Source organism: Phascolarctos cinereus, unplaced genomic scaffold (assembly GCF_003287225.1).
Source record: "Phascolarctos cinereus isolate Bilbo 61053 unplaced genomic scaffold, phaCin_HiC Scaffold_4;HRSCAF=312, whole genome shotgun sequence".
Lineage (NCBI taxonomy): Eukaryota > Metazoa > Chordata > Mammalia > Diprotodontia > Phascolarctidae > Phascolarctos > Phascolarctos cinereus.
Window position 1 is genome coordinate 116,631,349 of NW_027555847.1, and position 16,898 is coordinate 116,648,246.

The 16,898-nt window shown below is 37.8% G+C and overlaps 1 protein-coding gene across 1 annotated transcript in view; it reads left to right on the forward strand.

Moving 5' to 3' along the window:
• Window positions 1-16,898, forward strand: part of PTPRD (protein tyrosine phosphatase receptor type D) — a 616,472-nt gene that overhangs the window by 518,830 nt on the left and 80,744 nt on the right. The window contains 1 exon segment of the mRNA XM_078152500.1: window positions 1,261-1,384. Coding sequence (XP_078008626.1) covers window positions 1,261-1,384 — 124 coding nt within the window.

Below are 16,898 nucleotides of genomic sequence, written 5' to 3' on the forward strand. Positions count from 1 at the left end.
TTCCTCTTTTGGATTTCAAAGTCCTTCACAACTAGGTCTTGACCTACATTTCCAGGCATTTTATATTTTACTCCTCTTTACACACTCTGTGGTTCAAGGAAACTGGCCTTCTTCTTGTTCTCAATCAGTCTCCAGTCTTCATGGCTTTCTACAAGCTTTGTGCCTCTTAAAATTTTTAATTTTCCTTCAAAGCTTAGATCAAATGTCTCTTCCTACAAGAGACATATCCTGATTCCCAGCACCTAGTGCCTACAGTGGGTTGAGTGTCAGGCCTAGAGTCAGGAAGACTCATCTTCCTTTGTTCAGATCTGACCTCAGGCACTTACTAGCTATGTGACCCTGGGCAAGTCACTAACTCCGTTGGCCTCAGTTTCCTCATCTGTAAAATGAAGTGGAAAAGGAAATGGCAAGCCACTTCAGTATCTTAGTCAAGAAATCTCCAAATGGGGTCATGAAGAGTCAAACTCGACTGAAAATGACTAAAGAACAACATTTTACATATATTGTGTGTAAAGATGATATTCATTTGTAAATGATGATATGCATATGTAAAGAAGATATTCAATTTTTATGCATATCTTCTGGTAAAATCTCCATACCAACCTGGGTTTTGTTTGTTTGTTTGTTCTAACTGAAAACCAGTCTGCCCAGAAAATCAATTACTCTTCCATGACATTGGGCTACATAGATGAACTTTTGACTGAAGTAAAGTTTGATCTGACTTTCTCACCGACTCTTTCAGTTGTCTGACTGAATTAAACAAGTTGGCTTGTTACTTATTCCAGTAATTCATGCTCTTGTGTGCCTGTGATTTCATCAATATGGGAATTCCCTTCCGTGATACAGCTTGCTATCCAATATTTATTATTGGATACTGGCACTATGCTGAACAGGAGGGCTTAAACCTGTCCCTACTTAAGAAATAGTACCTACTCTCAAGGAGCTCACAGTTTAATGGCGGAGTGGGCGAGGGAAATGGGGAAATTATACCAGTAGTAGTGACCTCATAAGGTTGTTGTGAGGACAAAGGAAGGTCGTATAAGCCTTCAATTGTTACACAAATGGTGGCTGTTGCTCACATGACCATTTCATATTGTACTCCATATTAATCTTCATCTTTGCGGTAAGGATCATCTTGATATTATCTGGCTTCAGCATATAAAATGTGGTTATGTTTGCTCCTTTTGATGACTGTCCACAATGTGTTGTTATACAAATATTGATTCTTGCTTTCTTTTGTCACCTGTTTTTCTTTTCAAGTCGATTGACCCTGGTCAACAGTTCACATGGGAGCATTCAAATCTGGAAGTAAACAAACCAAAGAATAGATACGCAAATGTAATTGCATATGACCATTCTCGAGTACTTTTATCAGCAATAGAAGGTAAGAAAACCCTCGAAGCATGTACATCCTTTCCACCGGTTGAAAAGTTTGTATGTCTGGTTGTTAGCCTGCCCTGAAAAGTGAAATAACTGTGTCAAGTCAAAACTTCCTTTAGAACTTTCTTAAAATTGATTAGAGGTCTCCCTAAAGATGCTGGCTGACCACTTTTCAGGCATTGTATGGAGAGAATTCTTTTTTTCCCATATGGGTTAGAATAAATGGCTTATGAAATTTTCACTCAGACATTCTCTGATACAGTACTTTGATTGAAGAAGTTACTGTGTTCCTGGTGTTTTCCAAATCTGCTTGAATCATGACATTATTGAATATTAGAACTTGGAAGGGCCCTGAGAAATCATCTAATCCAACTCTGATTTTATAGAGAAAGAAGTAAATTTCTAGAAAGGGGAGATAACTTCCCCAAAGTCATCCAGCTAGATTATGGCAGAGCTAGAATTAGAATTCAGTTCTCCTGCCTCCTAGACCTCTTCTTCTATACAACATTGACTTTCTTGTGGTATAGGATGAATTCTAATATTCTACATGTAGATTCAGTATGGATTTTTAAAGAGCAGGATAATATTTATTTTGATACATGCCTTCATTGTAACACATCTGCCATTTTTCTGCCAATTCATATATCCTGATGTGATCTGCCTCTAATTTGTTCCTGGTAGCTCTCATAAGAGCTAAAGTACAACAAATTAGGAGTTTCACTGTGCCCTCTATTTAATTTCCTGTATGTATGTATGTGTATATGTAGATGTGTGTGTGTGTATGTGTATATATAATGTGTGTGTGTGTGTATATATATACATGTATGTGGATATATATATATAGTTAAGTAAAACTAGTTCTAATAATAATCCCAAGATAGAAGATTAGAGTGGGAGTGGAACTTAAAGTCCTATAGTCTAACTTTCCACCTTATGCGGGAATCTCTGTCCAAGAGCTCCAACCTCACAAGGCAGACCTCTCTCTCATTGTCCAACTTTCCTCGTCAGAATGTTGTGCCTTATATTTAGCTGAATTCCAGTTCCTTGTAACTTCTACCTTGATATTAGTTCTGTTTTTGAGGTATTTTCAATAAATCTAATCCGTATATATTGCAAGGGCTCTCAAACATGCCCTTGGCTTGATAAGGCAGAACCAAGGTTAACTCAGAAAGATTGTATGATTATAGACTCAGACTTTAACATGAAATGAATGCCTTGGCATTAGAAGCAGCACCAAGCATTGCCACGGGATTCTTGACAGCCTGAGGAGGAAAGCAAAGATAGACACCTAATTCCCTAGCTACTTTTCTGTGGAGGCAACATATGCAGAAAGAGACAGGAAGAGGAGATTTCTTCTCAGGATTTCAGACTCTGAACTTGTGCCTTTCTCAAGTCCCAGAGTCAGTCAGTCAGTCAGTCAATCAGTCAGTCATCAATAAACATTTATTAAGCACTTCCTATGTGATAGGCTAAGCTCTGGAGATACATAGAAAGGCAAAAGACAGTTGCTGCCCTCAAGGAGTTTACTACTCTAGTAGGAGAGGACAATACGCCAAAGGAAGCTGAAAAGCAAATGAGGAGGAAAATACCTGGTGGGGGACAGAAGTATCTGGTAAGAGGGGCAAGATGGAGAAATCAGAGGAGTACAGCTGAGTGGGAAGTGAAGAGATAGCTGGCCTAAGTACCTGCTTTAAATGAAGGTGGGTGACCCTCTCCATCCTCCTGTTAGAGGTAGAGAGGGGCGCCAGGGACAGAATCTACTGATGAAGTGTGAGTTTCAGTGCTGAAGTGATCTTACAGGATAAAAAGGTTCCTGGGGCATGATGTAGAAATCCAAAGGTGTGTAGATTCACCAGGGTTTGGCTTTTTTCCCTACAGAAGTCCAAGTCCCTAAAGCCAACATGAAGGGGCAGCCTGATTAATTCACTGACAGCTGGTAGCACCCTTTTCCCCTACCTATTCTTACTCTGCAGTGACACCACCCATTGCAGCTCATTCGGGGCTGAATCCATTGCTTTTCTTAGCCTTGTTATTCAGTTGGTTCTGTCATGTCCAACTCTTCATGACTCCTTTTGGGGTTTTCTTGGTGAAGATATTGGAGTGGTTTGCCGTTATCTTCTCCATCTCATTTTACAGATGAGGAAACTAAGGCAAATAGGGTTAAATGATTTGCCTAGGATCACATAGGTGGCAAGTATAGGATGCCAGATTTAAACTCAGGTCCTTCTGACTCCAGGGTCGCATTCTATCCATTGTACCACCTAACTTCCCTTTTCTAGCCTTAGTGATGGATGACCAATTAAGCTACTACCTCTGGTATGGTATTAACTGGTTCTATATTAATAGTGCTAGCAGGCAGCCTTCAAGTATTTAAAGAGACAGACCCCTCATGTCTCCTGTTGTCTTTCCTTCTCCCTGCCTAACATTCCCAGCTCCTTTACTTGTCCTCTTGGGAAGTGGTTTCTAGTTGCCATCATCTAAACATGCAAGATTTTCAGTGCCTTTCTTAGCATGAAGTTCCAAGAAGAGAACACAATATTCCAGAAAGGGTCAGGTCAGTACACATTCATGGGGCCTTCTTTTTGTACAACTCTTCTTATACTTCAATAGTTGAAACAATCTTTGATCTCTTTAGTGTGGATTTTACTTCTATCAGTGTAGATTGTCCTGTGCCATTCTTGTCCATTTTCTTCTGTCCATCCTGCAAAGAGCACTTACAAAGTGCTTGAGGCCTTCCTTTTATTCTCCTGGTTTCTCTCAGTGAAACTCAAGGTTAGATTAGTTTGGTTTTTTTTTTCTTTTTGTTTCATTTCGTTTGGCAGCTGGGTTGTACTGTTGACTCATGTGAAACTTACAGTCAACTAAAACTCTGAGTTCTTTTTCACTTGAGCAGCTGTTAAGCTAAGATCCTCCCATATAGTGCTTGAGAACTTTGCAGTTTAAACTTTTCGATCTAGAGAAGTACCTGTTTATCCTTAAGTTTGTGATTGTTTTTCGTTTTTAAATCTAAGATGTTTACAAGTGTAATAACTCCACAATATCTTCTCCAAAAGATAAATTTAAGGTTGGAAATCTCAAAAGCCTCCTCAGTAAAGAATTCATGTAGTCCTAGTCTTTTTTGAAGTCTTCTTTCTTTATCATATTATTCCCCTACTCAAAAACCTTCAGTAGCTCCCCATTGCTATAGAACATTTCTATTTGCTCCATTTTTCCAGTAGAATCAAATAGAAAGTTATTACCCTAACAATAGAATTATGAATTAGATATTCTATGGCCTTCCAAGATCTTTCTCCAACCCACCTTTTGTTTTTTGCATCCTAGCACTTAGCACAATACCCTGCATATAGTAGGTGCTCTAAAAATGTTCGTTGAATTGAAATAAATAACTGTCCCAATTTCCCTTCCTCACCAAAGTGCCAAGTGAGATGGATTTTGTTTGTAGCTAAAAAAGAAACAAAATTATAAAGAGAAGCAGGGTCTTTTTGACAGTGTTTTGGTTTCCCTCTAATAAGTGAATTAGTTGGTGCTCATTTTCCATTTCACAAAATAAAGAAACTTGACCTTAGCCTCTTCAAAAAAGTGGGTTGCCAAGGTTAGTTATCTGTGGGACAGTGGCAACAAGGCAGCTGTCCTTTTGGGCCAACCAGTTTATGAATCATATTTCATTGATCATTGTTTATATCCAAGTGCAGACGGCGCATAAATCCTGGATGAGTACTGATTATGTTTGACCTCTTTCTTTCCACTCTGCAGATATGTTAAGCAAATAAATGGTGATCCTTTGGTCTCAGATAATTCCAACAAAAAGCAGCAATTTAGTCTCAAATATCAGAAAGCCAAGAGTTTTTACTCCACTATGGAAAGCAAGAGTATAAAAATGAAAGACTAAATATTTGGATGGGATGCTAGGAACAGATCTGTAATGGTCTTAGACAGAGGCACTGTCAGGCTGCTTTGCAGTAGGATTCTTTTCTCCCTGCTAAACTAGGTCATTCAGTATTATCTGCTCTCTACACTTGACCTTCTTTGTCATTATTAGTCCTCACAAGCTACTTTCCCACCATCTTCACAGAAAATACTATTGGAGTAGAAAGAATATGTTTCCATGTCCTCCCTACAAAAGAGGTTGATAAACACCTAGGGTTTGTGCCTCTACTCTTATTATGGTATAAAAGCCAAATAATTTGAATCATATGAACAATATTCCTTTTGTTTATTTTAGATCTAACTTCCCCGAAGTGAGCCCCAAGTTGAAAGCTGAACTAGAAACCCGAAGCATCTTCAGATACAGATATTCTATAAATTCAGCAATTCAGTTCAATCTAACTGATATTTATTATACACCATATTATCTGTAGTCTACCCTCAAGCAGACATTTTATTTCCTGGAAATAAAAGATGGTAGCACTGAGGAATAGTCTTTTCCAAATCATAACAATTTGGAAATATAGACATATTGAAAACTGTACTCTTCTTACAAACCTATTGTTATCATCATGATGTATTTATTATTGCTATTATTATTACTACTAATAATAATAATAATAAGAATAATAATAAATTAGGCTATGTTCAACTGGTGACCTAACTACATTAATTTTTCCCCCATTTTCAATTTATTATATCCATCGGCTATGGAATGTTTAAATGCAAGTTTATGTTTATATTATTATGCCTTATAACTTACAATAGCTTATTTTACCTGCTACCAATCATTTTCTTTAGTAAAGAACCCTGCTTCTTTCAGATGAATCTATGCTTTGCTTATAAATACACTTCCACTTTTGAAGCCATTTAATTTTCTTCTGATTCTGTGATGACTATGCATGCAATGAGCTAGGAAATTCTGTATGGATGTAATGAGTTAAAGAAGGGATTTTACATAAGAAACCCCAGTGGCAATGCCTTCACACCCTGACCTTTTCCCCAATTATGAATCATCATCTGCTTTATTCATGAAGAGTATCTAGAACTCTTGTTTGTTTGGCCTTAAATTCCTATCTTTCAATGGTGTTATTAGAATACTCTTCCTTTCCCATGAAAACTTTGAGGCTTCTTATTAGCATTTTTAGTAGCCTAATGAGAAGTATATTTTTCATGGAGCAAACATAGCGGAGTGTAACACTTACATAGTATGCTGTCATTTTCCAGATATTCTTTTGATTGCTTAGAAACACTTTAAAATACAGGACGAAAAAGAATATTGGCTTGGCAATAAGGAAAGCTGAGCTCTCATCCCTGCTTTGCTATTAACTAGTTGGGTGACCTTGGGAAGCCAATTTCACCTCTCAGTTTTAGTCTGCTATTAAGGGAATAGGATTAGATAGTCTCCAAAGAACCATCTAGCACAAAAATACTTTGGTTCTATAATCCTCAGTGATGCTAAAGTTAGAGATACACACACACACACACACACACACACACACACACACACACACACACACACAATGAGTTTTGCATTTTAATGGTAAATATTTCCAGAATTTGAACTGTAAATAATGGAGTAGAGCAGAAAAGCATTGTTTGTGTTGTCAGAGGACCTGGGTTAAAATTCTGCCTCTTCACATATTCCTTGTGGGACCTTCAGCAGATCACTTAACATCCCTGGTCTTCAGTTTCTTCATCAATAAAGTAAAGGTTTGGGGTAGATGGTCTCTGAGGAGTCCTTCCAGCTCAAACTCTGTAACCACATATGTAAAGAATTCCCACTCTCCTTGTTCCTACTACTCCCTTTCTTAGAAACTTCAGTTAAAAAAAAATTCTTAATTACCCCTTATACCCTTGAATCCAACCATTTAGGCAGAGGGAACTTCTTTTTCAGGCTTTCTTGAAACTCCTTGAGTAAAAGAGCTGTGGGTAAGGGCAGGAATGGAATTAGTCAGGATCCTAATATGGTATGATCTCGTCCTTGTAATACGTGAGAAAACTGCATATATTTGAAATAATCTATGAAGCAAAAGAAAGTACTGATGTTTGATAAATGGAAACCAGTCAAATAACAATGCTACAAATTGCAAAAGGGGGAAATGTGTCTTTTTAAATGGAAATCTAAAATGTATCATATGCTGTTTGATTTGCATAATAGAAGCAATTCAGGAAAATCCGAGTGTAAATAACATAGATCATATTACAACAGCTTGATTATTTGTATGATGGGGTAATTTAGCACCTTTAAAATGGGAAAGTGTTTCCCAGGGGAATCATCCTCTATAAGATAAATATAATAAAAGAAAGGCAAGAAGCTGCTACTTTTACTCTACAATATTGATTCACCAGTTGTATGCCACCACTCGAGTTTTTTATATTTAAGTCAAGAGGAGAAGGTTCTATTCAGTTTCTGTAGTTGCTCTCTGGCTAGGAACAGCTGTTGGCACAGGTTGACATACTAGCATGTTGCCCATCCCAGCCATTTTAGAACGTCCTCTTTGGAGAGTCCTTTTTTATGAACCACGAAGCTGTTATAAATTCACTAGGTGGAAAAATACGTGAAAACAACTGTTCAAGCAAAATGAAGCATTTTGAAGAATTGTTGATGTTGCCTGGTGCAATATTTTAATTAATTGGCAAAGAAAAGCATTCAGTAGTAAGTTCTGTCACTTAGGAATTGAAGTTATTATCCCTTTGATAGCTGCCATCTGACACCTTCCCTGTAGCCTTGTTAAATATGAACTCTTTTCTTGTTTGCCTTTTAGTTTTTTAGTTTTGAGCGTGACTCTGTGAATACTATTATGCACTCTTTTTTTTTCTGGATTACATTGAAATTTTTGAATCTGTACTTTAAGAACACCTCCAATGCAGGTGCCTTCTCTTAACAAGGTCTATCTTGTAGCAAAAGAACTATTTTTAGAGATACTTCTTATTATTTTTGTGCTATATTAGCTTTAGTTCATTTGGCTCACAAGTCCTTCATCACATCAGCCATTGATTAAAGTCTATAGTACAACTTCATCAGCATTTCCAACTTATGACTGCATTTTCTCAAGTTAATTGTAAGCAAAATGAGATTTAATTCTATTACTTGGGATTTGTTTTTTTGTTTATCTACTGGCATCTCCCTTTTTGAGCCATACACAGATGAATGTTTGTGGTTTCATTTATCTTAGCTAGAAAAAGAAGTCTACTTAGTCTTTGGACACTGAAAGTCATTTCACAGGGTACTTACAGTATATGTGGGCAAAACGTAACATCCAATTACTGCTATTTAAGATGACAACTTTCTACATGAGACCAAGTAAATAGTCCTGACGTCTCCATCCCCCATCACATGCTCTCTTATTGTTTCAGTGCTGATGACTTACCTATAAACATAGCCTTCTAACCTGCTGCTGTTCACAATTATTGCCATTTCATTATAGCTTTGTGGGAGAGTAAAACATAAACTACTGAGAATAAACTTCTTTTTAATCTCTATTATCTTTCAGTTTCTCTTAGTGAGCTTATTTATTGGGTTCTTATTCTACTACTTATTTTACAGATGATGAAACTGAGGTCTGGAGATGGAACATGATTTTTCTGTTCCTATAGACTTAGTCAATGGCAGATCTAGGAAAAGATGCTTTCCAAAAAACCTATCCTTTGAGGTATTGTTCTGTAGCTGTGTCTCCTGTGTGTTATATGCAATATGTTGGCTGTTAGAGAAGTCGGGTAATACTAGCAGTGTCTCCTAGGAGGATGCTTGTTTATTTTGGGTAGCGCCTGAAAAAGAGCATTCAAACTCAAGGATAACATTTTAGTTAAAGAAACAACTGGGAATTGCTTCATATGACTAAAGTAGCTTGTGTTTCTGAAGTTAGGGAGTCTTGAAAACTTTTTTGAAATAATGCAAGCTGGTGCTTAAAGGATGATGTTTAGGCATTTTTAAAAAAACGCTCTTTTGTAAAATATATATTACAAGGTCTCCGAATGTGATACACAAATTAGTAACGGTGTGAGACTATGGAATAGTGTGTCTCTGGACAAAGGGCTTCTAAATTCTGTAATCAGAAGCAGGTGTGGGTAATCCCCTGAATATTTATAGTTAGCTTTGGAATGTAGGCAAAGGCATACACTTAGGCCAACTGTTGCTCAGATGTTCTTACCCACACCCTCGACCAGTCCCAAGAACTTCTCAACTCAGGTCAGTTGTTGGCAGGCTGGAGCTCAGCCAGTTATCAAAGAGGAAGAGGCTATAGATAATTGAGAGATTCCATAATACATGCTCAAAAATTGACTGGAATTGAAAATCTTATAGGAATTTATCTTAACACTCCGACCTGTCTATATGGATTTAGTTACATAGCGAAAGCACGTTTGCCAATTCAGCCTGATTTTTTAGTAGCCGAGTTAGGCATGGCTTCACAAAAAGCCTTTAGAGGAAACGATCTATTCTACAAGAAAAGAAGCCATGTCAGGTCAACAAGCATTCATGTGCTTACAATATACCAGACATTTGTCTAAGGACTGGAGGTAAAAAGGACAAAAACAGTCCCTAACCTCAAGGAGCTTGCAGTCTAATGGGAGAGACAGGGAAACAAGATATACAGAGGATAAATTGGAGACAATCTCAGATGAAAGTCACTAAGATTAATGACTAGGAGAGGCTTCTTACAAAAGATAGGACTTCAGCTGGGACTCAAAAGAAGCCAGAGAAACCAGGAAGTCAAGATGAGAAGGGAGAGAATTCCAGGTATGGAAATGCTCACACTTAGAAGATGGAGTATTTTGTTTAGGGAATAGCAAGAAAGTCATTGGATCACATGGTACACGAAAAAGAGTAAGGTATAAGGAGACTGGAAAAGTAGGGCAGGACCAGGTCATGAAGGGCTTCAAAAGTCAGAGGATTTTATATTTGATCCTAGAGATGAAAGATCTGTTGACTAAACTACAGGACTTCACAATGATGAAGCAATTAAATGGGTTCTGCCTTTGTGGAAAACAATATTTCCTCTGGATGGTTTGCAAAAAGACTATTTCACTATCAGAGCAGAAATAGCCTTACGTGTAACAACTCTTATAATGGAAGAAGAATGCTAGATTTTATTTCTTATCAACAGTTTACTTTCTCTGTATAGCAGTTAACCCAGAATTTTATTAATTTCAAAATTCCAAGTTTCACATGGAGTGGAAAAGTGAAGGTAATGTTCTTTCTGAATCATTAGCAGCCAGAACAAGTTCTGTACCTCATTGTGAACTAGACTCAGTTTTCCATGGCAGAAGAAAAGGGGGCTTTTATTTTCCCTTCACAATTTACCGCTTCAGGATCCCAAGAAGGAATAAGGGTTGAAAGAATAGGTTGATCTAAAAATGAACTTTTTTTTTAATAAACCTCAAAATCAATTCCATTGCTGGTTGATAGAACTATACTATAGAGGCATTAAAATGATGAAGTAAACATTTAATTCAACATTGTGATTTAAGCCAGAAGTGTAATACTTGGTAGAATTCCCCACTTCTATCTCTGCAGCACTGTTCAATAGACCCTCTGGAACCAGGGAAGGAAAATTCCCTCCTTCCCCTGTGCCTTTCCACAAATGCTAACAGAAACAGAACTTTTCTCTTTATAGCAACCTGACCTCCAGCCCACCAACTTAGGGAATCTGGCTGCATACCAGGGTAAAAACTGATCCCTACAGTGTCAGAAATAGAACTGATGGGAATCTTTTAAAAGAATATCAGTGTTCAATTCCCACTGTAATCTGAAAGGCACAAGACCTTTGTTTATCTTGCAATAACTGCAGACAGGACTCTGAGTCCATGATTACTGAATATGTGGCATAGATTATTAGGTCTAGAAGGAACCAACCAACCTTTTCATATTTTATAATTGAATAAACTGAGATCAACAAAATATTAAGTGACTTGCCCAAAGTTGTGTAGCTAGTTTGTGGCAAAGCTAAGATTAGAACCCAGGAATTTTGATTTCTTTTTGAATATAGTCGCTCTATAATATGATTTCAGTGCTACTAATAAACGCTTGTTTTTAAAACTTCTACTTTGGTAAATTGGTGGATCCATGCTTTTACTGGTATTGGTGCTCTTTTCACCAATGCAGCTCATAACCTTCCTGTGCCTTCTAATCTTCTATGTTTCTTTTCTATGACTTTACATAGATAATTTGACCTAGGTGCTGGTGTCATCACTTTATCCTTTCAATGTCTCAGAGGTACCAATGTGACACTTGTCCATCTACTGCTTCTCAATCTCAGTAAAGGAAAGTCTAGCCACATGTTTCCCCAATAATGTCTTTCACATCTCTTCCAGACGTCAACATTGTCAATAGCATGTTACACAAGCTTCTTGTTGTGCCCATCATGCACATTTTCTTTGTCCTTTGCATTGTCTTTGTTTCTTTGCTCTACACTTGCAAATTCATCTGCAAAAGGAGTTTAGATTAGAAATTCCTTCCACTGATGCATTTCAACAAGTTGTCTCTAACTTAGAGTCTTGGAGAACTCTTTATGAGACTGAAGTATTAAATGGTTTGCCCGTGGTCAAACAGCTACTGCATGTCAAGGTTAGGACTTCAATGCAGGGCTTTCAGATTTCAAGCCTGGTCTTCTGTTTACAAGAGTGTTTTGTAACCCTAATTACTCTGAAATAATAGTATCCCATAATTCAGAGTGAAAATACCAGCACCGGTGTTAGAATATTGGTGTTAAAGGAATGTACTTTTGCAGCAGGGAGCAGCTCAGGTTCAGTGAAAGTGTTACATTAATTTCCCAAATGTGGTCTAACCTAATTACCATCTACTCAATTCCGAGCTAGCTTATTGTCTATCAGAAACACCTGTCCACATGTAGATGGACTGATCCAGTGGGTTGTCTTTATAGCCATGCTATCATCTAAGTGATATGCCCTTTCATATCCTTTTTTTCAACAAGGATAGAATAATAGCCTCTTTCACATTGATGAATTTCTCTGGAGAGGCTCAAATGTGAATTAAAGGTTGGCATGTCTTATTATTTACAGTGGCACAGATCAAGCTATTTGTATCTTTTTTACATATCATAAACACCCTTTCATTATTTGGTCTTTTGTTATAGGGATTTTGATGACATGTCTGACTACATTTTGTTGACTTTTTAAAATTATATAAAAGAGTCATCAGAGATATTATCTAGATGTCCCTAATTATACAGATAGGCAGATAGATAATTTATTAAGCAGTTACTATATTCCAGGCACTGTACTAATTAATCAGTAAATAAACATTTATTAAGCACTTATTATGTGCCAGGAACAATGCTAAGTTCTGGGGCTATGAAAAGAGGTGAAAGATAGCAACTAATGTCAAGGAGCTTACTGGCAACACAAGTACAAGCTATAAGCAAGGTAGACTATTCCCGCTCTGTGAGCTTATACTCTAAAGGGGGAAGTTAACACAGAAAAGGGAGCTGGAAAGGGGTTACCCATATGACTACATGGTGTGGAGGCCAAGAAGTGATGTGGAAACCTGGACATTGGCAAGATAAGGCCATGGCTCACCTATCAGAGCCTAGGAACCCAAGGGACAGAGACTGTTTTCTCAATGGGAAGGAGTAAAGGTGATAGTCTAAGAAGAGAAGGGATATTTTATTGTTATAATTAATAATGATAACAAAAATAAGTTTATCAAATATTTTTAAGTAGCAGGGAATATCAGGTAACTAAAAATGCAAAATTCAAAGTAAGTTGATTTCTGTTAATGGAAAGCATTGTGGCCCTTCTCAAAACAATAAAGAAAAATTTCCCTAAGAAAATCGCTTAGCTATGACATTAATGTGACATGTGGAATGTTTGTGTCTTTAAAGCACTTTTCATTTATTTTTGTAAAAATGTTTTATTTATGCCTTTTGTTTTTACACTATGGTTATTTCCACATTTAGTACTGGTAGTCCTAGATCCTAGTTTTCATCATACAGTATCAAATTTCATCATAAGGCTACAGATATAGAGCTTAAAGGAAGGGCTTAGAGATTATCCAGTCCACTATGGTGGGATATGTGTCATCACAGAAAAAAATCAAGTGAGATGATAAGATTTGATTGAGCTCTTCCCTTCTTTCATAGTAGCAATCAAGAATTTAAAATCATCAGTCCCACTCATACTAGAATGAAATAATCTTAGAAAAGACCTTAAATATCATTTAATCCAAATTGCCTGCACAAAACATGTGGTCATTGAGCTCTCTCTCGATGACCTCAGAGGAAAGAGAGCCAACTACTTTCCAAATCAAAACATTCCACTTTTTGATGGCTCTACTTGCTAGGAATTTTTTTCTTTACATCAAGTCTAGATCTTCTTTACTGATTCCTGGTTCTGCTAAAGAGAACAATCCTAATCCCACTTCTACATGCTAGCTCTTCAGATACATGTCTCCCCTTCTTCAAGCTAAACATCCCAATTTCCTTCAGTCAGTCCTCCTATGGCATGATTTCAGGGCCCTTTACCATCCTGATTGCCATCCTCTGCCCACTCTCTAGTTTACTATTGTTCTCTGAAAAATGTATTTTACATAACCATGTATATTTAATGGCCCAGGGGCCCTAACAGGCCTTAGCCCACATGGACTGAGTCTATTCCTAAGGGCGTGATTCTTTTTCTTTCTTAGTCTCATTGCTTCCATCTGGTGCTAATATAAGAAAATCTCTAAAATAAAGGTTAGGTAGAGTTTTTATCTAAGTTTCCCCAAATGTGGGGAATAGCCCAACAGTGTTCCAAATCCTATGCAGTTATGCAGTATATTAGATTAGTATCAAGCATGAGAAAAACTTTATTTCCCCCACACAGAAAATGCATAATTCTACAAACAGACACAAAACCAAAAATCAATCAACCAGCTTTTTAGAATGCCCCTAGGAAGTAAATGTACTTGCAAGAGCCAGGAGTGGCACTACTGAATTAACTGACACCTTCCCATGGACCTTCACTATCCTAGGAACTCAAGGCAGTATATCTCTGAACTAGCAAAGTCCAAGTGTTTTGCCTGTCCCTTCCTCTGCTTTGGCATTATTTTATTTCTTCAGGGACAGCATGATCCTCTTCTGGCAATCCTTGTACTCTAGTTGTAATCCTTTCCTTTCCCCAAGAAGCATGAAGTTGAGGAAACCATCTTCCCTGAACACTTGAATTCAGGAACTCTTAAATTCAGTTACTTCTCCACCTGCTGGAAGCACAAGTCTACCATTGACATGTGCCTCAATTGTAAGCCATCATTACTGCTACAGCTGTTACTCTAGCTAACTATTCTATGATTCACCTCATCTCCTCCTTTTCTCACAAGAATGGCATGAGTGACTTTGTTGGATTCTTTGCTCAAATTTAAATAAACTTTATTTATGGCATTTTCTTGGTCTACCAGTCTAGTAACCCTGTCTAAAAAGCAAGTGAGATTAATATGGCATGGCTTTTTCTTGATGAAATCATGCTGAGTTTTTGTGATTGTTCTTTCTAGAAATTCATTATCCCTTTAAGAATACGTGCTAGGATTTTCCTAGAAAAATGATTATTCTCAGACATCCTCTTATTAAAGAACTGTTTACTTCTCAAATCTACCTTTCTTTTGTGAAGCCCATGCTTTTGACTAGTAGCAGGATGAAAAACATACCCCCATTTCTAGAATTTCTTGCCCATGACGTTTAATAATCCTGAGCCATGTGTTTTTAGGTTCTTTCTGGCAGTATCATTTGTACTTAGGAGAATCACCAGAAATGCTAGTAGTCCTCAGGTTTGAGAAGGCTGTGGAGGTTCTCCAACATAACCTGGATGCATGCTCCAGAAAGGTAGCAGAGCTTGCTATTGTGATTGCCAGTATCCCTCAGCAGAGTGCCACTGACCACCAGTGCTGGACTTCTTTTCTTTTCTTACTATCTGGTAGCTTTTCTTTCACCTGATGGTGCCTCTAGATCCACATCAGAATCCAAACTCAACATCTTCTACAACAGCTTCTCATCAGTTCTTTAGATATGCATGTTAATGATCCCTCTTCCCATACTCTAACCTCTTAATACTGGTCAGAATTTTCCCCTGCCTTTCCAGATCCCTTCTTCCAATTTTCTCCCCATCAACACTTCATTTCGGGGAGAATCCAGGTGTACTTTGAATTATTTTACATTGCCTTCTAGAAGGGAAACCAATTGGTATTTGGCCATAACAGAAAGACAAATTATTGCTTGCTCACTCCATGCAGGTCAATTCAGAATTCACCCTTCAATCTTGCATGGAAGTGAGACCCTCAGCCCTCTATCTCTTGCTTATAGCTCCCATGACTGACTACCATGGAAAACCAAAGTTTTAATTTAAATTTAATTATGATTATTTTTCCGTGTAAATATTGATGTCTTTATATGAATATATATAATGTAATGAATCACCAGTTACACTGAACTACCTCAGCATGCTTGTCCTACCCTTGAGCACTTTTTGCTCATACCCAGATAAGTCATACATGAAAGTATTTTAAATTCTAAAAGAAAGAACATTGCATGGTATAAAATGCATAGGAAGAGATTTTTTTTTTAAAGCCACTCACTGGTGACATGCTGAAGCTGTGTAAACAATATCAAGAAGCAGACCACATTGAAATACAGATTTTAAATGCTTTGGCTTTTCTTGAATTAAAAGAATCAGTAAAGGCGATGCAGCTGAGGAGCTAAATCTCCTAGAGTGCCAGACTGCCAATAGCTGTGACAGCTGCAAATCCAGGGACCATTGCCATACCGTTGGCCTGCAGTGTGGAAAAGATTCTTTGCTGCTCATCAGTTTTGTCAGGCCCTCACACACAAACAGACAGCAGTCACGGGCATGTTGAATTATGAAGGATGAACACTTTTGCTTCCATGAAGCAAAGATTCTATCTTCCCTTAGGCTTAAACTTCAGTGAACCTACTTTCTTCCAGTCTTAAATTTCTTATGGGAGGTTTTCACCTACTACAAAACCAAAATAATATATTTAATTTTGCTGCACAAGTTTCTGTTTGGGGTTAAAGCCAGATCTGGGTCCGTGGCAGAAGAGGTTTCTAGGATTTCACTACCTCCTGGAACTCTGGATTGTCTGTGTTACTGATATGCCTCTGTGGGTCTTTATTCTTCTCGTTGAAGGCTGTTCTTCTGGTATTTTATGGCTATCATGTGGCAGTAACAAGAGTCTGAATGATGCTATAGGATGAGCCCTGGGTTTGGAGTCAGAGGACCTAGGTTCCGGTCCCAGGTCTGCTACTAACTGACCGTTTGACCTTGGGTGAGTCATTGGCTGGACAGGCATTTGGCACAATGGATAGAGTGCTAGGCCTGGAGTCAAGATGACTCATTTTCCTGAGTTCAAATTTGACCTCAGATAATTATTAGCAAGTGACTTGACCCTGTTTGCCTCAGTTCCTCATCCATAAAATGAGACAGAGGAGGAAATGGCAGACCACTCCAATATCTTTGCCAAGAAAACCCCGGAGGGGGTCACAGAGAGTCAGACATGACTGAAAAACAACTAAACAACAAGAACTCATTGGTTGCCCATTGAATAGAACACTGGGGCTGGAGTCAGGAAGACCAAAGTTCAAATCCAG